This window comes from Poeciliopsis prolifica, unplaced genomic scaffold (assembly GCF_027474105.1).
Source record: "Poeciliopsis prolifica strain line A6 unplaced genomic scaffold, Auburn_PproV2 SCAFFOLD103, whole genome shotgun sequence".
In the NCBI taxonomy this organism is placed as follows: domain Eukaryota; kingdom Metazoa; phylum Chordata; class Actinopteri; order Cyprinodontiformes; family Poeciliidae; genus Poeciliopsis; species Poeciliopsis prolifica.
The window spans coordinates 537529-564317 of NW_026562478.1; the positions used below are offsets into that span (position 1 = coordinate 537529).

Genomic DNA, 26789 nt, shown 5'->3' on the forward strand with positions numbered 1-26789 from the left:
CAACATGCAGGTCAACAAGCAAAATCCTTATTTGAAAATTACCAATATGAATACTGAAATATATGCAATAATGTGAAAAATGTAAGCGTTCCAACAAAGCAAACACATCAGCTTCAAAACAAAGCCTGGTGACAGTCAGTCAAGTGTGTCAGTTTGTGGTTAGAACTTTCTGATTCACCTAAAACCACAAAGGTGATTTCAAAACATCGCCTGATCTTAACTGGAAGTCAATTGATTCACTGAGACTTAAACAGAAATTTAATCAGAAATTTGAGGTTAATATAAAAATGTAAAACTATAAACTAATTTTCCTCCGTCTTCAGTTCCTGTGTTGATCCATTGGATAATAGCTAATAAAATACAATGTTTGTTTGGTGCCTGACAAGGGTTTGTCAATATTTTATTTAATTTTAGAGACACAAACTAAAGTAACCTGGCTCCATGCGGAAAAGTGTTTAGCTATCGACTGGCTAATCAATATTGACCCAATCTCATTTCTTCTTTAAATTCTTTTAACTGAAACATATTACAAGGTTTTTGAGAATCAACATTCTGTTTAAGGTTATGCCACAACTAAACTTAGTTTAAATCTGGACTTTGATTAGGCCAATCTTTGTTATTCACACAACATTTGTATTTTAAACCAACTCGGTGTGCTGATCAGCCCCAGACCGTCAGTCACTTTGCAGCTGTGCATCAGTAAAGAAGAAGCAAGGAGAGCAGCAACCACATTCAGGAAACCATAACAGTCCAGAGGACAACCTGCAGAAAGCAACTAAAGCAACTAAAGCAACGATACAGTGAAAATACGCTAAGAGCCAGAGATAAGCATAACACGACTACACCAACGATAGAGTTGCTTTTGATTTTTTTGACCGTGTCAGATGCGAATTTGGTTGATGATTTTGATGTTTCCATTGGTGACAGATGAGGTAAAGCACTTTGAACTGCCTTGTCGCTGAAATGTTCTATACAATAAGCTTAAACTGACTCAACTTTTAGAAAAGGAGTTTTATAAAAATATGAAGCATTTCCACTGAATTTATTTAGAAATAAAACCAATGAGTTTGTCTATGGGCCATTTATTTACTTACAGCATTAAATATGTGTGATTGGTCTGCAGACATAAGCCAGTTTTTGTCTGGCTTATCTGGTCGGTAGTATATATTTTAGACGTTTTCGGCTTTTGTCCCTTTTACCAACAAAACTGTAAACTTCTGTCTTGTGAATATTTGTAATGAAGTCGTCTGTGAACTCTGAACTTTAGTGAACTGAAGGACAGAAACAGAGGCCAGCCTGATTTTTATGAAAAAGCAAACATGATTGTCAAGCAGACTGCCCCTGTTCAAGTATTCAATGATAAGAATTTAAATATGGATCATGGAATAACTGCAGTGTTTGTACTGTTGGAACAAAGTGCAGCATTGATCATATTAATGAAATGCATAGAGCTTTAATAAAAAGGATCATCTGATTCTTTTACATAGAGGCTCCATGTAAAGTGAAAAGCAATAAGCAAAATCAAATCAAAGTTGCATGAAGTTGACTGAGGAACCTCCCATCAACAGGCGATGCAATGCAAGCTCTGACCAGCAGGTGGCTCCAGATGATCTTTTTAAAAATTGCGGCCAGGTTTTTGCAGTTTAAGTTTTTATGAGCTGATTATATTCTTGCAGCAGATCAATTCTTGGTTGTTGTTGATCTGATTTCTTCATGTTATATCAGTCTGTGAAAACAAACAAAAAAAATTAAATAGAGGCATTTAGAGAGTACTGTAGCAGTTTCAGAGATTCATTTGAGACTCACTGCATTGGTAAAGCCTGTTGACGCGGGTGATGTCGTTGGCGCTCATCCGAGTGGCTCGCCCCCAGTCATAGTTAGGATTGAACCGGGCCACAATGGTAGGCCTCCCATTTTTGGAGAAAGCATATCTTAAAGAAGACATAAATATATCCTTAACATTTTGATTAATTCATCAAGACGTTTTAACTGTTCATTTGGCCATAGAACTCCAGCTGAGTTTCCCATTTCTGTACTTCAATCAGAAATACTAAACCACCATGGCAGACTGAATCTCCCTGCGTTTTCATAAGTTTGAATGAATCACATCGTGGGACAGAAGTTGCCTGCAACTCACTTTCCGTACTGCATGACGGAGGTGAAGTCGTAGGGAGTTCCCAAGTTGTTGGTCTGTACTTTTTTGAACTGGTCATATTCTCCTGTGCAGCAGTCAAGAAAAGACAAACACAGTCTTTATGTGTTGTTTTCAAATGTTTAATCTGAAATACTTCCTATGTGTTATAGTGTTAAAACTGTGGTAAAAAGACTTGAGCAGGAAAGCCGGTCTGACTCAATTTTTCTAAAGTTACAAATTTCCTAAAACTAAAGAATATTGACAATGTTCTATTTTTATCTGTGAGTGAATTATGAAACTTCAAATTATTTAACTTCAAACTTACCGTCCTTAATGTTTTCAAAGAGAATCTGAACATGTTGGTCTCTGTCAGAGCGGACCTGCTCATGGTGGAAACCCAGAGCGTGAAGAACCTCATGCTGAATTGTGCGGCGGGACAAGCAGCCATCTTTATCCAGGGAGATGTACTGGCCGCCATCCTGACGTCCCAGGCTGGACCAACACCTGACACATTCCCATGAAAACCAGAGAAAAACGCAACGAATGTTTATGATGGTCTTACTAAATCTAACTAAAACCGGCCTTGATCTCAAGATGAAACACATGATGGTTTCATTTAGTAAAAAAGTTTTTGTGTTTAGCTTGTAATTTGAGTACTTACACCCTGGAATTTACTAAATGGTGTGAGTGAATAAACTGAAACTGGATGATCCAATGTAACTCCATGCAAACCAGCTGTTGATGGATGCAGTCATGCAGTGTGTGTGAGAGGTGTGTTCCTACCCACTGATTGACTCGAAGTAGATGAAGTCCCGAGTATTGCCACTATACGGGACGAAGCGAATGCAGGTGGTCTGCTCAAAGCTCTGGAGTGCAGTGAGAATGAGGTTGCGTTGTTCTTGAGCTGTAAACATTTTTTAATGCATTTATTTAAATCTTTTCAGTTCATTCTTGAGTAATGAAACATGAATCGGTTCCTTCCAGGTACACCAAGGTTTTTAAAACTTGGGTCTTCAAAGAAGCTAAAATGTTCCTCCAGTTTTTAAATATATTTTGTAAATCTTCAGCATCAGCATTGTGTTTACGCTCTGTCGGAACATTTAAAACATTGTATTTGTATTTTATACTACGTCGACCCGCGGCTTAAAAGCTTTTCAAGCAAAACGTCTTACTATAGTAAGGAGAGATGAGGTACGGCACAGTGACGTGGCGTCCCTGTTTGGGCCACAGGCAGCCTGTCAGGACACATGGAACTGCATTCTTGTTTGTGGTTTTCGGCATGAGGATGTCCCCCTGAAATATGTAGGATTCTGTAACGACAAAGACAGAGACTGCAGAGCAACAGCGGAGAAAACTGTAATGTCATCAGGAATGATGCAAAAGGTTCTGCAGAGGCCTGGAAGTGAACTGATTAAAACCAGAAATCATTCAGCTCCATAAGAACCGGCAACCGGCTCTGTGTGAGCATCGCCTCTAAGACCTTACATGGCAAAACTCTACATTTATATTCATAAAACTAAACGTTACGCCGTCCTTACACAACTCCCTGGTGAAATCTTTCACCAAACTCTAGACGTTTTTATGTGGAGGAGGAATGTCAAAGAAGTTTTTTCAATCTTATGGTCAACGCTTACTAATCAAAAGTAGCAGCTTGATTTAAAAAATCTTCCCCTTTGATTTTCATTTCAGTAAATGCTCCTAATTGTTGACATATTTTTGTCTTCTTGTTACAGAGATTATGACTTTAAAAGTAGTCTAACCAAAATCGATTCTTGGTCTTGGGATGACTTCCAGAGAGTTGTCCGTCTCATCTGGAAAACAGATTACCAGGACTTTAGATTTAAACTATTTATCAGTCAAATATAACATAAAAAACTGTCTTAATTCAACTCACTGACTGGATCCTGGTTTTTAGCTGGAGCACTCTGCAACACAGACACAGAGTTAAATAAAGTCTCAATGATGCAAAGTAAAAACAGAAGGAAAAGAACCAAGATGGCCAAAATTAATAAAGCATTATTAGCTTGGTAGTTCTGTGTTTCTCCTAAGAGCAAAGCTCTCCATGGTAGATAAATAAAGACACATTAAAATTGTAAAAGATAGGAGCAGATTTGTTCCATCAACAATGGTCCTAATACATTATAGAGCAATAATGTTGCATTTTAATTTGTTTTGTTTATTCATCTGCCTTCAAGTGCAAATGTCTAAGAAGAAACACACAATTATCATGTTAATGTTTTATTATTGTCAACTTAACATCTTAGGCTTCTGCTTCATTTATTTCATTTCCTTTTTTCCTATTTATTCTTTTCAAAAATGTTAATTTTAACATCATACTGACAGAAATCAGAGAGTGAAACCCACCAGAGTCACGTCGGCCACCAAGAGAAAGATCAGGCAGGGAACATTTGGAGTCATTGTGAAGTTTCTCTGCAGCTCAACGCCTGAGAAAGTAAAAGTAAAATAATTAAAAATATGTTTTTCTCAGCCTAAACATGCAGATCCACAAAGTGTAAATGCTGAAGGTTACATTACCTGGAAGCGAGAGGATGAAGCAGCGACTGACGCTGATGTTCAGCTGCTTCCTTTTTATAACCAATTCAACCACTAGAAGTGACCACAGCACTAGTTTGTCTCATAATCCTGTGATCTTTTCTCACAGGATGAGTTTCATCATTTCAGGTGAAGTAATGTCACACTTTGATATAAGTAGATTCACACAGACAAGATATGAGTTATGGAAACTTCAGTTATCATCATAAAACATGTAGATCCTAAAGTTACTTGAACTAGCAGTGGCGCCACGTTAAATTTACTTCTGACCTCAGTTCTTAATTATAAAAAGAGACCAGATAAGATCAGGGGAATTCTGAAATGACTTCAGGGTTTTGGAGAAAAAAGTAAAAAACACAAACACAAAGCTATTTGTTCCCAATCTTTGTTTTGAAATTGTTTTGTTCCAAACAGCTTTTTATTTTAGCACACTTAAACTTTCCTGATAATCAGATAAAATGTTCCTATCAGAAGAAAATAACCTGAATAAATGGGAAAAGGTGATTTCAAACGATTATTCAATCTATTAAGGGACATGAATCAATCTAACCCTGTTTAAAAACAGAATCGCTGTTTAACCTTAACTTTGTACCGTTTAGGTTGTAACGGCAGCATCGTTGGTTCAGAAAGAAAATAAACTTTAAAACACTGTTGTTAGTTTAGATCTGTTTACAATAATTTTGTGTTTTTATGATGTAAAGCATTTTAAACTGCAGTGTTGCTGAAATTTGCTATACAAATAAACTTGCTTGAGTGACCAAACGATCCCATCCTGACCCTGTTGAAAGAGGTCAAGCAACAGAAAAACAAGCAACTTGTAGAAAACAACCTGCAGAAAGAAGAAAGCAACTTGTTGAAGCAAACAGAAGCTAAAATAGCTTTTTAATGCAAAGATGCTGTCAGAGGCAGTGATGTCATGCCACACCTCCTTATAATGTGTTCCAGGAAAAAATGAAACATTTCCACTGAATGTGGGTAAAATAAAGTGTATGAGAACCACAAAATATGTTTGTTCACACAACTCTTTAAAAAATCTATATATAACATTGAATATATGCAAACATGAAACATGCTTCAGACTAAAACAAAGAAATTAATGTTTTTATTTTCTGTGAAAAACTGTTAAACATCCTCAATTTAATACAAAAAAAAAGAAAAATGAAAATGAAAAATGAAAGATAAACTAAGATTAAAGGAGCAGAGTATCCAAAAATTGCAATCAGGTAAGAGTATCTCTATTTAAATGTATTTTTACTCAAGAAAAAGTAAATAGTAACCATTCAAAAAATTACTCCAGAGTGAAAAAGCATTTGGCAAAACATTTACTTAATTACTAAGTAATCAAATGATCAATCATTTTATTTTTAAAATGAAATCATCAAATGGTCAGAATATAAACTTAAGTGGAAGTTTTGGTATTTTAAGGATGAAAATGACAATTTATAGAAGTTAAAAAAAAATCAAAAAGTAGTGATACTTCAAAATAAAGTTGCTCAAGTAAAAGTAAAAGTATTAAAACTACTAATAAAAGGAAATTTCTCAAAACATGACAAACATAATAAAATGAATGTAACTAGTCAAAGATAAAATAACTCCTGGTTTCTGAAAACTAAGTTTGATCATTTCTGGCTCACACTGACGTTAAATGATTAGCTTAAAAACGTCCTGTTAGAATTTTTGTTTGTTTGTTTTGAGAAACGTTAAAAGTTTGTGCTTTAGTGTTTCCTGCAGTTATAAAGTTTGTTGACTCGGTTGATGTCAGTGTTGCTCATTCCGTATGTGTTCCCAAAGTTGTGGACTTGATGGGACCTGGCAGCGATGGTTGGCTGCCCATTTTTGGAAAAAGCATACCTGCAAAACAAAGCAAAAAGTGAATGGAAGATATTAGTGTCAGCACTTTTTTCTTTTAAATAAAAAGCCTTTGGATGATGGGAAAGACTTACTTCTTGTAATGCATGACGGAGTTGTAGTCGTACGGAGATCCCATGTTGTTGGTCTGGACTTTCCAAAAGTTGAACTTTTGCTCTTTGACCAAACAGGAAACGTTCATGTCGTTTCACAGTGTGAATAAATTTAAACAGGAGATACAACTAAACTGAAACCAACTTATTCAAATGCACCATGTGTGTATATGTTCCTATGCAAACAGATGTTACCAACCTGGTTTGATGTTCTGGAATAAAATGCGGATGTATTGGTCTCTGTCCATGCGGACCTGCTCATGGTTGAAGCCCAGAGCGTGAAGGACCTCGTGGCTCACCGTCGAGGTTCGCAGACATTTATTTTTCTCCAGAGAGATGAGCTGCCCTCCTCCCTGACGGCCAATGTAGGACCAACACCTGAAAGACAAACACAAGCACACACACAGCTAACAGCTAACGGCTAACAGCTAACGGCTAACAGCTAACGGCTAACCGCTAACTGTATCTGCCGTCTTTTGACCATTATTATCTGTTAACTGTTTGGTTTCTTGGCTATATCCAAAATAAGTCAGAAATCCAAGAAGCTTATTCTAGAACAGGGTTGTCCAAAGTGTGGCCCGGGGGCCAGTCGTCGTCCTTGGATTCATTTTGTGTGGCCCTGACCGCAATTCAAGAAATTTGGCCGTCCAACGATTTGTAATTTTTTTAAAACGATGTTTTCAATGCCAAATTTATATCTTGTTTAACAGAAAAGGTTAACAATGACACAAATATTTGTTTTTTTTTTCTCACAACTATACCTGATGCATCAGAGCAGTTTCTATTTCATTTATTAAACTTTATTATGGCAAGAGTTTTGAAAGAAAGTGACCCAAATCTTGTTTTATGACTGAGAATAAATTGAAAAGAAACTGAAAACTGAATATTTTTATTTTAACACAGCAAATGTGCATTTGCCTGATTTTATTTATTTAAATATTTATTTATTTTTCTTGGCCTGTGAGTGCTTTTGACTCGACGATTTTGGTCCAAAAATATAAAATATGTACTTTATATTTTCCATAAAATACATATTTTATTTATTTAAAATTTTCTGGTGTTTTCTGTGTTTTATTCCAAAATGGTGCCAAGAACTAAAGGGTAAGGGTAATTTTATTTATGCAGCACATTTTCAGCTACAGGGCAAATCAAAGTGCTTCACATGATTTGAAAGGAAATACAAGCAAAATAAGTCAAAGGGCAAACAAGCAATAAAAGAAACAGAATCAAAGATTGATTTAAAGTATTTAAACTTTCCTCTCTTGATACAAATAAAACAGGACTGTGGAACAAAAAGGATTCAAAAACAGGAGCAGGAAGTGAAGCAGCAGGACAAAACAGAAACATTGGCTTGAGTGTGTGTGTGTGTGTGTGTGTGTGCGTGTGTGGGTGTGTGTGTGTGTGTGTGTGTGTGTGTGTGTGTGTGTGCGTGTGTGTGTGTGTGTGTGTGTGCGTGTGTGGGTGTGTGTGTGTGTGTGTGTGTGTGTGTGTGTGTGTGTGTGCGTGTGTGGGTGTGTGTGTGTGGGGGTGTGTGTGTGTGTGTGCGTGTGTGTGTGTGTGTGTGTGTTCATGTTCCTACCCATCACTATATCGACTATAGAAATAAAGGTAATCAGAATTCTTCAATTTAAACGGCACAAAACGGATGCAGGTGGATTTGTTGAATATTTGAAGAACTCTGAGGATTTTGTGTCGTTCTTCCAGAGCTGCAAAAAAATTCAAAAAGCTTAGTGTCTATATTACTAAAATTACAGATAAGGTCAAAATTATTAGGCAAAATTATTAGGCACCCCATGGAATTATAAGTCTTTTTCAAAGATTCACAAATGTGTTTTTAAATACAGCTTTTCTATTTATTTTGGATGCTTACATTTTTCTATGTTTTGCACCAAATTCTTTCCTGGAAATCAAAACCTTCCACGGTCAAAATGAATCGTTGCTCTGATGCCGATCACATCTTTGCGTCTCTCCGGAGGAATCCTCCAGATTTGATGGTCTTCCCTCATGGACTCTGCTCTTCAGTAGGTCAGGGCTTTGAATAGGCCAGTCAGGAACGTTCTGCCTGGGTTTCTGGACGGAGCTCATGTTTCGGCTCGTTGTCGTGTTGGGAGACAAACCGACAACCCAAACCCGGTTCTGCTGCTGACTGCTAGAGGTTTTCCTTCTAAATCTTCAAACATCGTTCTTTCTCCATCATTCCTCCAACCTTGATGAGATTCCCAGTTCCAGGAGTCACACAGCATGATACTTCCACCTCCATGTTTCACAGTGAGGACAGTGATCTTCAGTCAAACTCCAGGCTCTACTCTGGTCTCCTGTGGCTTCAGTATCCATAATCTTTGCCCAGATTGTCCTTGAACGCATCTCTTCGCAGTCCTTTTCTGTGCAGAGCTCTACTTTGTTTTGGTGGTTGTTCCAGGACTTTTGGACACGTCTTACTTTTTTAGTTCCTTTGCCAGACTTGTCCTGTACTTTGAGTTCCTCTCTCCACTTCTTGACACTTGGAAACTCTGTGATAACTTTACATTTTCTTCTCCTGCTTTGTGAGCATCAACCATTTCTTTTTCTCAAGTCTAAACTGAATTCTTTAGCTTTTGGCATGACGCTTTCTCAGGTGACAGCTCAAAGCCTCAATAAGAATTTTATTGTCGATTGACTGAATGCAAGTGAAAGCACATGATTTCACAGCAGTGGTTTGCACTTTGGCTAAATCAATAGGCCAGTTCTTTAGAGGGTAATAATTGGTTTTGTAAGAATCCAAAATAAAAACCAGGATGTTTGGAAAAGTCATACTGAAACATCATTGATCTGTTTAACAGCACCTGAGAAATCTTTGAAAAAACTTAAAGTTTCAGCAGAGGGTTTAGTCATTTTAACTTCAGCTGTCAGTTTTTTTGCCTGTTTTTGTCACATGATGCTTACAGTAATTAGTGTCGATGTAGTACGGTATGTAGACGTACTCTCCGGATTTGAACCACTTGCAGCCTGTGATGGTGCACGGGTCTGCATTCCTCTTTAAGATTTTTGGCATAGCAATGTCATCATATCGCTTTGGCTCTGCGACACAGCAAATGACAGACAAACACAGACAGGAATGCAAAAACAAGACTGCAATTTTAAATTCATCTGACATCAAAACCATGCGTATTTGTTGTTATTTTAAGGATTAGAGTTAAAATGATACGTTTTTCTCATTATTATCTGCTGGGTGTTTTTGTTTTGTGAGCTTGTGTCTCACCTTTGTCAGCTTGTGGTTGTGGGATGCTTTTAAAGATATCCATAAACTCTTCTGAGAAAGAAATGTTGCCAGAACCTTTGGTTAAATTTATGCCTCTGCTGTGTCAGATAAAATTGATCTTTGTTTCAAACTCACTGGGATACTGAGCAGGTTCTACTACAGGACTCTGGAACACAGATGGAAGAAAACTGCGTCATTTTGGTCTTTTACATGTTGAAACTTTTCTTTTTTTAAAAAATAAATACAATCAAAACGAAGAACAGCCTTTCATAAATCTTGGGTTTTGTCTAAGCTGTGAGGTGAATCAGTAAAACGAACTGATCCCATCATAAACTTACCGTGTCGACAGTTTCCACTGAGTTGAAGAGAAGGGACAGAAAAACCGGGATCATGATGAAGGTCCTGAAGCTTCATCGTGACACGAAAAGAAAATATGTTTTCTTTCTGTTTCAGTTTGAAAGCATGTAAACATGATGAAGAAAACAAATGGGAGTTAAAGAAGAGTCAGAGAGCCGTTTACCTGACGGAGCAGCTGAGGCTCAGATCCCGTCTGACACAAGAAACTGCTGACCAAGCTTTTTATATCCATCATTATTCCAGATGGGACAATCTGTTCCCAAAATAAACCAGTGCTGTTACAAGTTGCAGGTGAAGTGCATCACTGTTTGGTCCCGTCTTTGCACAATGTAGCAGCTTTTAACAACATGCAGCTCACGTGAACATAGAAGCAAATCTGTTTTTACAAAAATACAAAATGGAAAAAACAGAAGTCCAACTGAAAACAAAATGCTTTCAGCTCTTCCAGATGAGAAAGTGAAATAAATGTTGGGCTGTTTTCTCCCAGGTGATTTTAAATCTCTTCTGAAAACGTTTGTTTTCCTTTTCTTTTAATCCTTGGAGCTGGAGGATTAGGGCGATTCAGTCAATATTTCTTCTGCTTTCATTGCTTATTTTATCCTGTCATTGTTATTTTGCCTATTTCATTGGAAGTAGTAGAGTTGTTATCGACTAATAACATTCTAGAACATTTGTGCAGGGAGGTCATGATATTGACCACATAAAGAACAGAAATATTTGATATTATGACACAAAGCACACTGGCATTTTGTAAGTCAGCGTTTCTGTATCTCAACTAACAAATTAAAAGCTACATCCTTTGTAACAGGAGTATCCATCACAAAAGTTTCATCACTTACAGCACCAGAATGTAACTTTTATAGAAAAAATATTTTTACATACTTGTTAATATTATCATTATGTTCTGACAGTATCACATAAAACAGATAATCTGTGGAAAAATCGAGATCCTCTGCAGAAGCAAATCAGAGGCAGTAGGAGGGTCTTAGCGCTGTCCATCACTCTCATCCTCTTGCTTTTTACAAAACTACAGGCTATGCTGGCTCACCGCAACATAGCCTGCTAGTTAGCAAAGCCACAGATTATGGTAGATAAACAGGTTTTTTGTAACTTGGAGTTGCTTTTCAATCAATAGCAGATTTAAAAGAGTACAGGAGGATGATTAGCAGCGCTAAGCCCCTCCTCCTGGCTCTGATTGGTGGTTTTTGACCAGGAGAGGAACATTTCTTCAGAGGGCAATGGCAGGAGGAAATAGAGGAGTTGATTTTTTGTTTTCATTGCTCATCTGTCTCACAAGTCACAACCATGTTTATTCTTACTTCAAATAAAGTAAGAATTAACATTTTATTGTATCTAAACTCATTTAAAACTCTGATTATGGTTAGCATAAGAGCACAAATATAGTCTATGAATATATACTTTTATTTATCTCACCTGCTTTACATTATTTTAGCATTTAATTTTTAAACAACTTCACTGAAAGTGTGGAGGCTTTTATTTTGTGGTGCTGCACTAAGGAAACCCTGATCTTTGTCCCAAATGTCCAACTGTTACAGAGAGAAAGAAACATTGATGTTGGAATGATCAAATTTTATTTGGTACTTGATTGAATGGATTACATGAATTACAATACCATTAAATTTCAGAAAAAACATGTTGGTCACAAGAATAAAACATGTTGGATGAGAACTTGTAACATTATGTAGATAAAAACCTTTTTAGTCCAAATGTAATTGGGGAACTTTTACATTTCACATTTCCATAGATTGTACATTCTTGAATAATTGCCTTTTATTTAGATATTTTATACCAGTCCAGTCCATCTTTCCATCTTACACAGTTTTTATGTCACAACATAATTTACTTAACCAAAATTCCCCTTAGATTTATCTTCAATTGAAACATTCCTTTCCATTTTTTATAGCAGATGCAAAAAAAGCCAAACCATAGTATAAAAGAAAACCTTTTTTGATAAGAAATCCTTCACCAATAAGCACCAATATGTATTCTGACATTAACAGATTGAGATGTAATACCCAAAAATCTGTTTCTTCAGCAACTGTCTTCAGCAGTTATGTAGTTAAGTAGTTAAATGCAGTAAATGAGACAGCAGAGGAAGAGTTTCTGTAGCTCTGAGATTTTGAGAGAGGAGCAGGTCAGAGCCGAAGGTCAGCTGGCGAGCTGAAGTTTCTCCTTATGGTGTTGAAACTTAAGCTGAGAGAAAAAGTACCGTAAGTCATACAGCTGCTGGAAATGCTAGAGAAATGTTTGAAAAGATCAATATTTTACTCACAGCATCCGTAGAGCCTGTTGATGCGGGCGATGTCGTTGACGCTCATCGATGAGGCTCTTCCAAAGTGAGGGAAGGATTAGCTTTGGAAAGGAGAGTCGGTTGGCCGTTTCTGGAGAAGGCGGTCCTGGAAGAAGGAGGAAGTGATGAACAAAATGCATCTGCAGTCACAGTCAGACTGAAAACAGCAAGCTGTGTGTAACACAATAGAAGGTATTTTTGAAGCCAAGACTCACTTGGAGTAATGCATAACGGAGTTGAAGTCGTAGGGAGTGCCCAGGTTGTTAGTCTGCACCTTCTTAAAGTTGTGTTCCTTCCCTGATTAAGAAAAAAAGTTAACTTTTTAAATTGTCACTTTATTTCAGAAAATGTCACTTTTCCATTGCAATAGATAAAAGTAGAACATGAGGCAATGTGATCTTACAGTTTAAATGTCAGTTTCCAAACTTCCCACACAAAAACCCGCTGAGTTCTCTGATTTAGGTCATTTGGAAAGTATTAAGTTCCCTATGAATGACTGAATGGATCTGAATGCAAATAGTTTTTTTTTTCATTTGTGTCCAAATGTGCAAAATACAGAAATGTATGACTTGTTTAAAATACTTCTGTTTTCAGATCTAACCAAGATGTTCTGCAGATAGAAGCATTAAGCCACGGTTGTGTGACTGAGCCGACCTGGGATGATGTTCTGTGTGAGGACCTGGACGAAGGAGTCTCTGTCAGAGCGGACCTGTTCGTGGTGGAAGCCCAGAGCGTGGTTGATCTCATGCTGCACCGTGGAGTGATACACGCAGCCATTTCTACTAAGAGACACAAGCTGTGCTCCACGCTGACGGCCCAGGTTGGACCAGCACCTGACGGAGAGATCAGGAGGAAATCAGTGGAAATGTGTGGAAGTAAAAGTCACGATATGTGACTGAGTTCCTACCCAGGTCCTGGGAAGAAGTGAAGGAAGTCCCTATGCCGTGTTGAAGTCCACCAGACAAAGCGAATGCAGGTGGAGGCGTGGAAGCTCACCAGGCCATTGATGATGATGTTACGCTCTGCCGTGGCTGCAAGACAAAACATCTTACACCAACGTCCTAACTACAAAACAAACTCCAACACAGACATCATCTACTGTTCCCTCTGCCTTCTGAAATAAACATGAAAGAACTTGGAAAAGTTTGCATCAATTTTAAAGTCTTGTGTGTTTATTCAGGTGCTGGTTTTGCTCACAGTAAGAGCTGGAGATGTAGAAGGGAATGTAGACATATTTTCCAGTTTTGGGCCATTTGCAGCCGGTGGCGGTGCATGGGTCTGCGTTCCTCGATTTGCTCGGAGCAATGTCACCGTGGACCAGTGGAGTCTCTGCAGAAACACAAAACACACAACAGAGTGAAGAACATTGATTCTTATGACACAAAGGATTTTTGTGTATTCTTTGACCTCTGCCTCTTGAACAAGACATGCTGCATTGAGCTGGCCAATGAAAGCACTCCAGGAGAGTACAGAGTCTTTTACTACTTATTCTTATTACACACAAGGAACCAATGTATTGTTTTATACTTTTACAATATTTTTAAAATGCTTTGCTATCCTGGTTAGAAATTGTACAGACTGCAAATAAACCGATTGATCACTAGTGAAATGTAGGGACAGTTCCTTATGCAGATTAAAAAATATCCAGTTTCTTATCAGGCTTGAAGATTTGACAAAGGCAAACCATTAAGCTAATTTCTGAGAAATGAATCAGTCGATTTATTAATAGATGATTATTTTTTTGTCTCGACTTGCAAATATAAAATTACATTCAAAGCTTTTGGGTTGTGTGAAATTGCTGTCTTACTTATGCCTTCGTTTGCTTTGGAGATGATTTCTGTGACATCCGTGTCCTCATCTGTGGGAGGAAGGAAAGAAATCCACATGTCAGAGATTTCAGTTTCACTTCAAGTTTCTTTTATTTTTTCTACTCACTGATTGGTTTTCACTGTCATCTGCTTTCTGCAACACAAACAGAGATTTCAGCATTTAATGACAACCACATTTCTTCTGCTTCATGATGGTTTGGATATTTGTTGATGCTGCATTGCAAACCCAATATATCTAAACACATTAGGCTTCCCTATGTTGGATGAAACAAATTAGTTTTATTTGTCTCCCTTCAAACTTACCAGAGGAACAGCCGCCGTCCTTGCCATCGAGATGGTGAGGAAGAAGAAAAGAAAACTCTAAACATCTTGCTTTTCTGCAGGGAAGCTTCTGACCTGAAAAAATCCAAATCTAAACAGAGTTTTGTTGTTAAGATAACAGTTCAAGTCTTGGAAGATAAAAGCAGTTTGTTAAAGCAATAAGAGAGGAATGTGAGTGGAGGAGAAGAGGCTACCTGTCAGTCCAGGAGTCTGAGGCTGGATGCAGAAGCAGCTCAGCCTCCACCTTTTAAACGCTGCGAACACGGGGTGTGCCTCAGGGCTCATTGTTTGTGCATCAGTCACCTGTCAAGTATCTTATTGATCTTGGACCAAAATGGGAACACAGCTTTTTTTTCCCATCACTTGAAGGAAGTTGTCAAATGTTAAGTTATATGCAAATATTTAATTTGCCACTTAAATTATTGTTTTGAAACTATCAATGTAAAATAAAATGTAATTGTTTAGAAAAAGTCAGATCTACAATTCAGAAATAGAAGTATACTCACAAAAACAGAAAGAGCTAAAAACAACCTCAACTTTTAATGTTCAGTTAAATGTTAAGGAAATTTTAATGAGCTTACATTATTATTACTCTGATTGGGATTTAATTGCCCTGAGAATAAACCTGAAGTGGATAATAGGAAAAGCTTTGAGCTGAACAGTTTGGACTTTAATGATCAGAAAATTCACAGAATGAATTCAGAGATATTAGAAGCTAAATTATTTATTTGTAGTAAGGTTTCCATGTTGCATGTCCTGGTTCTCTCAGGGGCTCCAAACTCTCTCTTCAAACTCTGACCGTTTAAAGAGCTTCACTGTGGATGGAAGAAGTTTTTCTAAGCATGTGGCGAAAGTTTGTTTTCATTCATGTCAGAAACCACATTTAATGTGATGACAGCAGGCATGTGGATGGACCAGTTAATCCAGGACTGCGACTATTAACTCACCTTCTTGTTCCTCCACTTAACAATTGCCACATTGTTGAAGACATTTGAATCTGTCAATCAGTCGGCTGCTTCATTGCAACATGGGATCTTCATCTGCAGGTCGCAAATCCGACCTTCTGGGTTTACTGGCCACCAGTCTCCAGAACAGAGGTGTTAAAAGTGCGGCCCAGGGGCCATTTGCAGCCGTCTGAGGGACTTTGGGCGGCCGAGATGGAGCAAATCTGGCCTGCTAGGGTAAAATGGTTGATGCAGGTGGAAGCTTTTTCAACATTTTGACATTTTCTTAAAACAATATTAAAAGATAGATTGAAATTTATTAATTAGATTTTCCATTTATTTTAATTTTGGAGTAACTAGAACAACAAGCGTTGACCTACTTTTTCTCAAAAGCAAAACTTTCTTCTCATTCAGGAAAACAACACAGGAAATGCAGAAATCAGTGAGACTGATGTGAGTGCATTTATCTATGTGAACAAACACTCATTTGTAGTGTGTGCGCTTAAATCTCACTCAAAACCTATTTTGTCACACTCTCCTCCCAGATCCCCCTTCCTCATTTGCAACTTAACAAACATATATAAATATGTAAATAAATATGTTAACCATTAATGTTAAAGTTAGGCCCACCAGAACAGAAACAAAACACTGCAGAAAGTTTTAAACAGTTTTTTTGTCATGGGGCCCCAGATTCTTGGCGGCGCCCCTGTGTTACACTAATCGGGTTTTGAGTAATTGGATTTACTTGTTTTTTTTTGTAAACTGTTTAACTTTTTTTTTCACTTGATAGAAAAATTGCACAACTTTGTGTTGGTTTATCATCTGCAATTCCAACAAGATTTTTGATTGAAAGGTGACGAAACGTGTAAAGGTTTTTAACTATAAGATCATCTGTGGAGGCGGCAACAGAAACTCAGTAAATTTTTCTAGTGTTCTTAGTCATCATCCTTCTCTAAATCCACAAAATACAGATAGACTGGACAATGAAATGAAATGCTGAAAAACAGTCATTTGCAAAATCCATAATATTTCCTAATCTTACATGTTTTTATGAAACACATTTCTTTCATTAAATCCTTTACTTGAGTTTCTTTTTCTTTTCAAGTAGGTCACAGTGATGACCTTCTTATCATTTTGCTCTCACCTACATAAAGCATTCAGGTTGTTGAAAATGAAAGCTGAAACTCGGTAAATCAATAAGCCATATGAAAATAAACATTGATTAGTGTCAGATAAGTGAGGGTGAATAGATGACACATTCATCTGCCTGTACGAGAAAAGGCTGGACGGGAAACCAGGAAATGATAAAAATATGAAGTGAACAATCACATTAATAGATTCTATTTCAGTCAGTTAGACTACATTTATTGTATGTTTGATGGGATATGATGGATTTTCAAAGTACATTTCTGATAATCATATAAATCTTGGTTTTATATATACTTTTTATTTTAAACTTTTGTTGGTATTTGTCGTTTTAGGTTGTTGTTTATGTCCATAAATAGTTTCACTGGATTAAACATTAACACCTAATATGACTGAAATATTAGGACTTAAAGTGTTTATTTAGATCTTAAGTTCACAAGGAACTAAAAAATATCTTCAGGAATACCGTTACAAAAGAAAAACAAGTCTGTGAAGTGTCTGTCATTTTTAGAAAATGACAGCCTCCTTTCATGAGAACTATTTAAAAACAATACATTGTGTCACTTGGAACACACCTGGAAACCTGGTGAAGTTGGCATGAGGAAAAACTTTACACTGAACTTCCAGGAACAACTGAGGCATATTTAATTTTTAATTTGCATGAAAGCCAAACTCACACCTTTGCACAGAAATACATTTCCATTTAAAACGTCACGTTCATTTTTTTCTCTCCAATCCAAAAGCATCCAAAAAGTTTCTAATTTCATTACACATTTCCGTAATATTTAGATAAATGTCTCTCATCAGGTTGCATCATTCTTTCTTCTAACAAGCGACATTTATACTGAATGTTTGAGTTTTATTTATAAAAACTTTATTTAAACTGGTTTGTTTCCAGTGAGAAAACCCACAATTTTCTAATCAGATCTTATATTTATAAAATAACACGTCATAATTACAAGATCCTGATCTCATAAGTTTGAGAAAAGATCTCATAATCACATCTCACCTCATAACGCAGTGGTACCATAAATTGATTTATTCAAAATTAGCATTGCTGGAGGATTTTTTATAGTTTGTTTTATGTTTGGTAAATGTTGCAAATCCTTGACAAGTCATGATTTTTGTCATTGTTTCTATGCTTCTCTCACCTCAGTGGCTGCAAACATATTTTCCTGCCAGTTTACAGGACAAAATGCTAAATATTGACAAAAACATCACCTGCTCTCTGGTTCAGGTTTAGTAAATCGCAATACGGGTTGTAAGTCGAAACATTTTCATTTTCTCCTCCCAGTATTTTCCATTTACTGACTTTTCATTTAATTACAACCAGTAGCAACATTATCATTTTAAAGCAGTTATTACCAACAAGCCATATCAAAACTATTTAAAGAGAGCAACTTTACAGAGTTGTTGCAGCTGAAAGTTTGTCTTTGGATGTCATTGTTCTTCTCTGAGGTGAAAAGCTTCAGATCAGCAGACAGGAGTCTGTCTGATGTTCCGGCACCACTGCGTCTGATAAGAATGTCTTTGTTCACTGAGACGTTTTGGCATAATGTTCATGATGCATCCATGTTGGGCATGCTGCACATGTTCTGAATGTATCGCATGATAAACACAGTGGGAACCGGCACTGGGCCCAAAGGACATGAAGTGGAAATCGTGCTCAGCTCCCGGCTGGGTCAGAAAACGCAGAGTGACAAGATTAAATTTAGACTTTGTTCACGCAGCAGGTAAATGTAAACTGAGTCCCGCTTTTTCACGGCTCAGTTTTGATCTTTTCAAAAATCCGATTTGTGCCACTAACAGACGTGGAACTAAAGCCGATGTCAGAACTAGCATGTCACATTTTATCTGGCTTTTCGTCATTGATGTGAAACATGCATCATATTTCTGCACCAGCAGAAACCAAATGCAGTAAATTAAAATCATGAACATTCTGAACTCATAAGAAGTCTGTCAGTATACATGTGTACAAAACTTTGTTGATTTTCCAGCGATGTCAAAAAAATTTAATTTTGCAAAGATGGCGTTTCCATTAAATAAGAATCACACATGAATAATTTTGTCAGAAAACTTGCTGCGCCTTCCTGTTGTCTTCTTCTTCGTGGGTTACGCCAGTGGCAACATTCTGTTGGCCATGTGACTTGTATGATGAGAAAAAAGTGTTTCCATTGCAGTTTTGCAAAAAAATAACACCACATCCTTGTGCCAATGTTGTTTTATCTGAATAATAAGTTTTCTCAAATCGCATTTTGTTCGCTGACAGATGAAGAACGACGCGCTGAAACCGTGCACGGCCAGAGTCATTAGGACTTGGAAAGAAAGACCCGGGAAGTGAATTCTTCGCCAGGCCAGCGCCTTGGGTCCGACTTTGTCTGCCAGCGGCGGGACTGCCGAGATCCGACCGAATAGAACGAGCCGACGGAAAGCGTGAGTGAAACAATTAAATAATTAAAGGGTTAAAGTCCCAGTTGATGTTTATCAGCTAAAAATGTTAAAGTCCTTGTCAATAGTATTTTGACTAAACGGGTTAAAGCCCAGTTGATGTTTATCAGCTAAAAAGGTTAAAGGCCTTGTCAAATAGTATTTTGACTAAACGGGTTAAAGGCCAGTTGATGTTTATCAGCTAAACAGGTTGGGAGTTCTTGTCGGAACAACTTGACTAAAGTCCCAGAGGGTGTAGAATCCCTGTCGTCTCAACTAAAATCTACGAGAGAGGTGTTTTTAGAGCCCCTCTTTTAATGAGGACTTCCCATAAGGAAGAATCCTCGCACTGATAGGAAATTGTTAGTTGCTGCGATTTTTGTTGCTGTGTCATTGCTGCCGTGCTGTGTGTGTGTGGTGTGTATGTGTGTGTGCATACAAGAGCGAGTGGTGCTCATCTCTCTCTGTGAGTAAAACTTTCTGTCCTCGGAATTAGAATCCTAAGTGAAGAACCGGACTGAGGCTAGTCTCAGTCTAGAAGCCTGTTCTTCAGGGGACACTAAGCGCTGACCTCCAGCACTTACTTGAGAGAGAGCACAAAATATCAAGTCACTTCTAAAGCTAAATTGCAGAGTACTTAATAATGGGAAATAAAAATTCTTGTAATTCCTCACTTGTTGAGGATCCCACAGGGGATGAAAAGTACATGCTGTCCAGATTTCCTGGTAGCACAGTACACATGTCAAAATGGAAGAAGAAATATAAGATAGATGGGAAATTAAAAATTGAACAATGGCAAACTTTAGTGGGAATATTAGAAAAAAGTGTAGCTGAAAAACAAGGAAGGAGGAGAGAAAGAAAGGAGGAAGAACTGAAATGTGCTAAACAATGGTTAGACGCAACTAAAGAAAGGAGAGAACAAATTAGAAAAAACAAAGACAAAGGGAGTAAATGTGAGGAAGCCACTACTTTGTTTGTAAAGCCGGAAGATAACGAGCCCATACTAGGTGCAATGCAGGCCCCTCCTCCGCGCACACAGGCAGCGCTCCCCTTGGCTCCTCCAACTCTCACTCCTGCAAAATCACCACCAGCTGAGCTGACCACAGATCCACTGTCAGTTCTCACTCCAAATACACTTTATCCACCCCTTCCTGTCTACCCACCGTTGCTATATGAGAAGGAAGGCGCAGGTTCCAGTAATCAGGGACATTCATATAATCTCAGGCAGTACAAACAGCCAAAAGTTTTGAACAGTTTTGACGGTACAGAACAATATCCAATGATCCAGGTCCCAAACCCAAATCCTAGAGATGGCCAGTCACCACACATTTATGTTTCAGACCCTGGACTTTAGAAGAGGCCAGGAAGGATGTGGAAGGAATAACACATGTTGCAGAGGACCCCGATAAGTGGATAGAAGACATGGCTGGATTAATTCACTCATAGAGACTAAATGGGGTAGAAGTAGGAGAAGCAGCCATGTCCTCATTAGGGAAAAGTTGGGCAAAAGTAAGGGGAAATTATACAGAGAAAGCAACAGATGACAACATTTTTTTCTTTCTTTTCAATGTATTGATTACTTGGTAGAACAATTACAAAAGAAATTGACACCAACTTTGGTGCTGTGATCCTTTGGCTGTATGTTTGGGGGGTCAGCGATCAGAGTTTTGGTACCGACCTGGACATTATCCAGCCTCTTATCTCACTTAGGCTTAAAATGAGAAGAGGGCTGCTCGCTGACTTCACACCTCAGCATTAGGATCAACAAACTTAAAGTAATTCATTGATCTCTGATGTTTCTCAGACTAAGTTAACTTAAACTTAAATTAACTTACATTCTACATTAAACTCTAACATGGCAAAGCATAAGAGACTGTGGGTTTAACATGTTTCATTTTTATATGTGTTCGAATAAGTTAATGACTCATAACTTTTAAATAAAATGTTGGGTAATAAGTGGCTAAAATTATATAATCTAAAGAGAGAAAAGAATATAGATATGAAATATATATATATATATATATATATATATATATATATATATATATATATATATATATATATATATATATAAAATTCCCTTCTCACCCACCGCGGGTGGTTCTTATCCTCTGAGCTCGGGTCCTCTACCAGAGGCCTGGGAGCTTGAGGGTCCTGCAGTATCTTGGCTGTGCCAAGGACTGCACATTTCTGGACTGAGATGTCTGATGTTGTTCCTGGGATCTGTTGTAGCCACTGCTCCAGTTTGGGGGTTACTGCCCCGAGGGCCCCGATGACCACAGGCACCACTGTGGTCTTCACCTTCCAGGCCCTCTCCAGTTCCTCCCTGAGGCCCTGGTATTTCTCCAGTTTCTCGTGCTCCTTTTTCCTGATGTTGCAATCACTTGGTATTGCTACATCTACCACAACGGCTTTCCTCTGATTTATCCATATATATATATATATATATATTATATATATATATATATATATATTATATATATATATATATATATATATATATATATATATATATAAATATATATATATATATAATATATATATATATATATATATATATATATATATATATAGAGAGATAAATACTTTTTATCTTTTTCTTTTAAATAAATAGTAAAACTTTCTTGAACTTTGTGTGATACATACAGAGACTTTTTTGATGCATTCATCACTGGTGTTAGCCACCGAAGGGCTTCCTTTGATTTGCAGAACTTCTTAAAGTCAAAAACATCGAACACTTTTTGTGAAGACAACAAGACAAAAATCAGTGCTTGACTCAGGTGTGTTGAAGTAGAGATAAAAGTTGCAGGAGACTGGCCCTCGAGGACCTGGAGTGCCCACCCCTGCAATGGAGGAATTTAAGTGTCTATGGGTCTTGTTCACAAATGATGGAAAACATAGAATGGGAGGTGCACAGGCGGACTAGTACTACATTTGCAGAAATGCACACTCTGTGCCGGTCTCTTGTGGTATAGAGACAGCTGAGCCAAAAGGTGACGCTCAGTTTATTGATCATCCACGATCAGCTTTGGGAAGCTTCTAAGCTTCCTCAGTGGGTGCTTGGGCTCTGTTTGAGAGATAGAGTGGTTAGCTGGACATCTGGGAGGGGCTCAGACCAGAATCACTGCTTCTCCACATTGAGAGGAGCCAGTTGAGATGGCTTGTGCATCTGGTTTGGATCCTACCTGGTGAGGGGTTCTGGGCATGTCCCATGGAGACAAGACCCAGTGGAAGACCCAGGACTCACTGGAGAGACTATGTTTTCCTCACATTTGGATTCCCCCAAAAGAGCTGGGGAGAGGGACGTCTATGCCCCTTGCTTAGGTGCTTCAGCCATGACCCAAATTTGGATAAGCAGAAGACGATGTTGGACGGACAGACGGAGGATAGATGGATGGATGGACGGATGGATAATAGGCAAACCGGCCTCTTTTCATCTTAGGAAATGGCCAGTTCTCAGTTGTTTCAGTGGTATTAAATTTTCTTATTAAAAATACAAAGAATGGAACAATAATGTTATTGTTTATTTCCTCAATCTTCCAAATACTCACCTGAGAACCTCCAGTCTACACGTTGGACTCCTGAGTCCATAAGAAAGCAAATCTACTCCTTCATCATGCAGGTCATTGTCAATCAGGTCCAACTCTCTGAGGCAAGAGTTCTCAGCGGTTAGCATTGGCACCAGGAATATACAGCTTCTCTGCGACAGGTTACAGCTAAACAACCTGAAAGATAAGCTCCAGATAAATACTTTTTACTTTTTCTTTTAAATAAATAGTAAAACTTTCTTGAACTTTGTGTGATACATACAGAGACTTTTTTGATGCATTCATCACTGTGTTAGCCACCGAAGGGCTTCCTTTGATTTGCAGAACTTCTTAAAGTCAAAAACATCGAACACTTTTTGTGAAGACAACAAGACAAAAATCAGTGCTGACCACTGAGAAGAGGTGAGGTCTTTTTCCAGGACTTCTCCACTCAGGTACTGTTGAATCTCTTCCTCTAGGGAATGGTCATTCAGTTCACTCAGCCAGTGAAAACATCCGGATGCTTTTCTCAACTGAAGGACTATCCCTGATATTTTTCTTGATGTGTTGGATAAGCATTTTTTGAACCTGTGGAAATTTTTGGTTTTCCACAGGCCTTGCAGGAGGTCTTGGTTAGTTTTCAGTGAAAGCCCCAAGAGAAAGCGGGTAAACATGTCCAAGTATCCATCTGGACTCTCCAAAGCCTTGTCAACTGCACTCTGGTAAAACTGTTTAAATTTAGATTCGGGTTGCAAAGCACTGCGACTCTTTTCACCAGATTGTCCCCAGCCTTCATGAACACCAAGAAGACATAAAGTGCAGCCAGAAACTCTTGAATGCTCCGATGGACAAAACAAAACAGCCTTTCTGGTTCAGTATGCTTCCTTGAAAGTCTCTGTAAACACTCCTGGGTAAGTCGAGGCAGTGTTTATGTCAATGCCATACTCTTTTAGGTCCTCTTCATAAAAGAGCAGGTTTCTTTTTTCCAGCTGCTCAAAGCTAGTTTTCCCATTGAAAGAAAGATTTTCTGAGTCTCTGAATTCCAGATGCCATCAGTCAAAACGTTTTTGCGATACTTGGCATTGTCCTGTTTGACCTGCACAACCAAGAAATGGATATACAACTCAGTCAGGGTGTTGGGCAGCTCTGTTTTCTCTTTATCTTTCAGGACCTGATCCAGAACTGTAGCAGTGATCCAACAGAAAACAGGAATGTGACACATTGTATTGAGGCTTCTTGAAGTCCCAATATGAGAGATGATTTTACTGGCCAGTTCCTTGTCTTGGAGTCTCTTTCTGAAGTATTCTTCCTTCCGCTGGTTTGTGAAACCTCTGATTTCTGTCTCACTGTCAACATACTGAATAGGATCTGATGGACTGCCGCGGGTCGTGGTTATCCAGAGACGAGCTGAGGGAAGTAGCTTCCCTCTGATGAGGTTTACGAGTATCGTGTGGACTGAGGAGGGTTCTGTAGCATCTGTCAGAACCGGAGTGTAGTGGAAGTCCAGAGGAGGTTGAAGTTCATCCAGACCATCGAAGATAAACATAATCTGGAACTCTTCAAAGCTACAGATTCCTGCTTTTCTGATTTCAGGAAAGAAGTGATGAATGAGTCCCACTAAGGTGATGTTTTGAGATTTCAGCAAGTTGAGCTCTCGGAAGGTGAATGGGAAGATAAACTGTATGTTGTGGTTGGCTTTACCTTCAGCCCAGTCCAAAGTGTACTTCTGTGTCAAGACTGTTTTCCCAATGCCCGCGGCACCTTTGGTCACCAGCGTTCTGACTTCTTCGTCTCTTCTAGGTTCAAAAACATCCTCACAGCTGACGGTTGTTCCTGGATCTTCTGGTTTCAAGGATGCTGCTTCAGCAATTGTCAATCTGTTTGCTCTGCCTGGTGGTTGTTTCAGAAGTGAGGAACATGGTGACTGAGGTTTACAGCCAACTATCCAGATTATGCAGCTTTTTTTTTTAGTAGATAGCGGTCCTAAAACTACATACCTTTAAAAATATGAACAAATATGTTCAATTCCTTAATTATTTGATTCATGGGTGATACAAGTTTGGTCATTTGGAATGCAACTCAAGGACTGTGGCTTCTTAATGTAAGTGTTTCTGCTACTGGACAAGAAACAAGGTTAAAAGATGACAGTGGTATTTACTGAGAGCAAGACTATGTCTAGTTATCAGGACAGACTGAGACCTGTAAAAAAACTGTTGGATCCATATGACACAATTATGATCTTAATATGACAGAGGAGGGAACCGGTTATCTGCTCCAACAATGTATTAGCCTTCAAGGAAATCATTTGGATACAAAGAGCAGAAATATCTCAACATCAGATTATTATTATTGTTTTTACTCTTATATCAGTGATTTAAAACATTTTTAAATTTTTGATACCATGCGGTGCCATGCAGTACCATGTGGTCAACCGCAAGTTGTGCGTGAATGTAAAAGTCAATTATTTTTGTCACCCAAAGAAAATTGTAATGTGTTTTATTATGAGTAGGATTAACCGAGCTGAAGGGAAAACAAAGAAAAAAGGAGAAATAAATATTCAGCGATACAGAATTGACTCAGCAAATATGAACCTAGGAAATTATTGAAACCTTCAAGAATTTTATGTGGCGTAAGATATTTAAGAAAAATAATCCTGATTCCATACTCATGAATTCTTTATCTGGTTGTTATCTCTAAATACGTTTTTATGTTGAACCCCAGACATCTCACCTCTTTCCCACAGTTTTTTACACTTTGTTCCACTACTTATAGTCAATGTTTTAAAAAAAATAAAAACCCAGTACAGAGTTTTTGAAGCGATGGAGGAAATTTACGTCAATATGGAACCTGTTGAACAAAGTGCATCTCATCCCACAGGTAAGAACAAAGTCACAGAGAAATATAGTATGTATTTAATTTAATTACATTTTGCTAAGGCTCAGGTTTCTGTTCAGGTTTCTGTTCAGGTAGCAGCAGCTCCAAAGAGAGGCTCTGCCTCGGTGTGGCCGTATCTTTGGGAATCCTGAACGTTTTCCTTTTGACCGAACTCATCGCCCTCAGTGTACACAGTGAGTCTTGTTATAGTCATCTTAAAGATGTAAAATGAGTACATTTTATGTTTCTGTTATAAAAAAAATGTCATTGATTCCTTTCTGAAATCGAACTGATGAATTAGCAAGGGTATAAAAAAGAATAAAGCTTGGTTACTCAAAGTGATGCAGAGAGCTGAAACATTACACGATGTTACATGAGTTTGAATTATTTTCAGCAATGCTTGCATTTGCAGCATTTAGGGTAGAATGTCTCCTCTTTCTTTTTTTTTCAAACGATTTTCTGTTCAGCGTTACCTCAGTTTAAATTCTACAGCAGATTTTACACCTGATTGGCACTTTTGCCAAAATCATGAAATTATTTTGTAAGTTTTAAGTGAAAATACGATGCAACTTGTTTTTGCAAACACGTTTGTTGATTTTATTTATTTATTTTGTTTCCAGCTCATGACATGACAGCAGATTTTTCTGACATCAGCAACATTCTGACTGAGCGGAACAGCAACAAGTTTCCCTCCGTGAACGCTAACTTCACTGATAACTTCACTGATAACTTCACTGCTAACTTCACTGATAACTTCACTGATAACTTCACTGAAACGGATCCTCCACGAGCTGAAAAGACTTTAAGGTTTGTCAAAACTTTAAAAAACTTTTCCCTTTTGAATTGTAGAGTATAACTACGTAATAACTTTCCTTTCTGGTCTAAACAAATATAATATATCTAAATGAAGACTTTTATTAAAATTTATTAAGTACTCTATCATTTGTGTGCGCTAAAAACAACAATGTAAAAGAAACAAAACTTTGATTTTGTTTTTTCTCCTTACAGGGAGATTTTGGTCCTAAGGAACAGCAGAGATCAGTTGTTGCTATTATTCCAGGGGCTGCAGAAGAAAAGAAGACCAGGTCCAGTACTGATCGACGTTTAGATGTCGTGTTCAGAATGATACTATTAACTAACGACAAATAACGTAGCTTATTAGCACGT

The 26789-nt window shown here is 37.9% G+C and overlaps 2 protein-coding genes, 1 long non-coding RNA gene and 1 pseudogene across 3 annotated transcripts; all 4 read right to left on the minus strand.

Moving 5' to 3' along the window:
* Positions 1–1479: 1479 nt before the first annotated feature.
* On the minus strand, positions 1480–4847 carry LOC129354106 (high choriolytic enzyme 1-like). The gene is made up of 10 exons (XM_055023599.1): positions 4670–4847; positions 4499–4578; positions 4029–4059; positions 3895–3945; positions 3307–3444; positions 2918–3038; positions 2460–2638; positions 2138–2219; positions 1807–1931; positions 1480–1726 (listed from the first exon to the last, which is right to left on the minus strand). The coding sequence occupies exons 2-10, from the start codon at positions 4550–4552 to the stop codon at positions 1722–1724; spliced, it is 786 nt and encodes a 261-aa protein (XP_054879574.1). The 5' UTR covers positions 4553–4578; positions 4670–4847; the 3' UTR covers positions 1480–1721.
* Positions 4848–5767: 920 nt separating this feature from the next.
* On the minus strand, positions 5768–14440 carry LOC129354074 (uncharacterized; annotated as a pseudogene).
* A 55-nt stretch (positions 14441–14495) lies between these two features.
* Positions 14496–14918, minus strand: LOC129354112 (uncharacterized). Its single transcript, XR_008605119.1, has 3 exons — positions 14899–14918; positions 14687–14795; positions 14496–14516 (listed from the first exon to the last, which is right to left on the minus strand). It is a non-coding gene; the product is annotated as an uncharacterized LOC129354112 (long non-coding RNA).
* Positions 14919–22560: 7642 nt separating this feature from the next.
* Positions 22561–25161, minus strand: LOC129354075 (NLR family CARD domain-containing protein 3-like). Its single transcript, XM_055023566.1, has 5 exons — positions 25149–25161; positions 24015–24638; positions 23825–23930; positions 23160–23306; positions 22561–22946 (listed from the first exon to the last, which is right to left on the minus strand). Exons 1-5 carry the CDS (start codon positions 25159–25161, stop codon positions 22769–22771), a joined length of 1068 nt encoding a protein of 355 aa, XP_054879541.1. The 3' UTR covers positions 22561–22768.
* Between the last annotated feature and the right edge of the window lie 1628 nt (positions 25162–26789).

What these genes read in the sequence shown, in the direction of transcription:
- LOC129354106 (XM_055023599.1), bottom strand. Translation starts at nt 4,552, where the DNA reads ATGACTCCAAATGTTCCCTGCCTGATCTTTCTCTTGGTGGCCGACGTG. An exon ending in TGGTGGCCGACGTGACTCTG is followed by an intron (nt 4,060 to 4,498) that starts GTGGGTTTCACT and finishes TCTGTGTTGCAG; the next exon opens with AGTGCTCCAGCTAAAAACCA. An exon ending in TACTTCGAGTCAATCAGTGG is followed by an intron (nt 2,639 to 2,917) that starts GTAGGAACACAC and finishes GGAATGTGTCAG; the next exon opens with GTGTTGGTCCAGCCTGGGAC.
- LOC129354075 (XM_055023566.1), bottom strand. An exon ending in CCAAGACAAGGAACTGGCCA is followed by an intron (nt 23,931 to 24,014) that starts GTAAAATCATCT and finishes TCACTGCTACAG; the next exon opens with TTCTGGATCAGGTCCTGAAA. An exon ending in GTCAAACAGGACAATGCCAA is followed by an intron (nt 23,307 to 23,824) that starts GTATCGCAAAAA and finishes CAACACATCAAG; the next exon opens with AAAAATATCAGGGATAGTCC.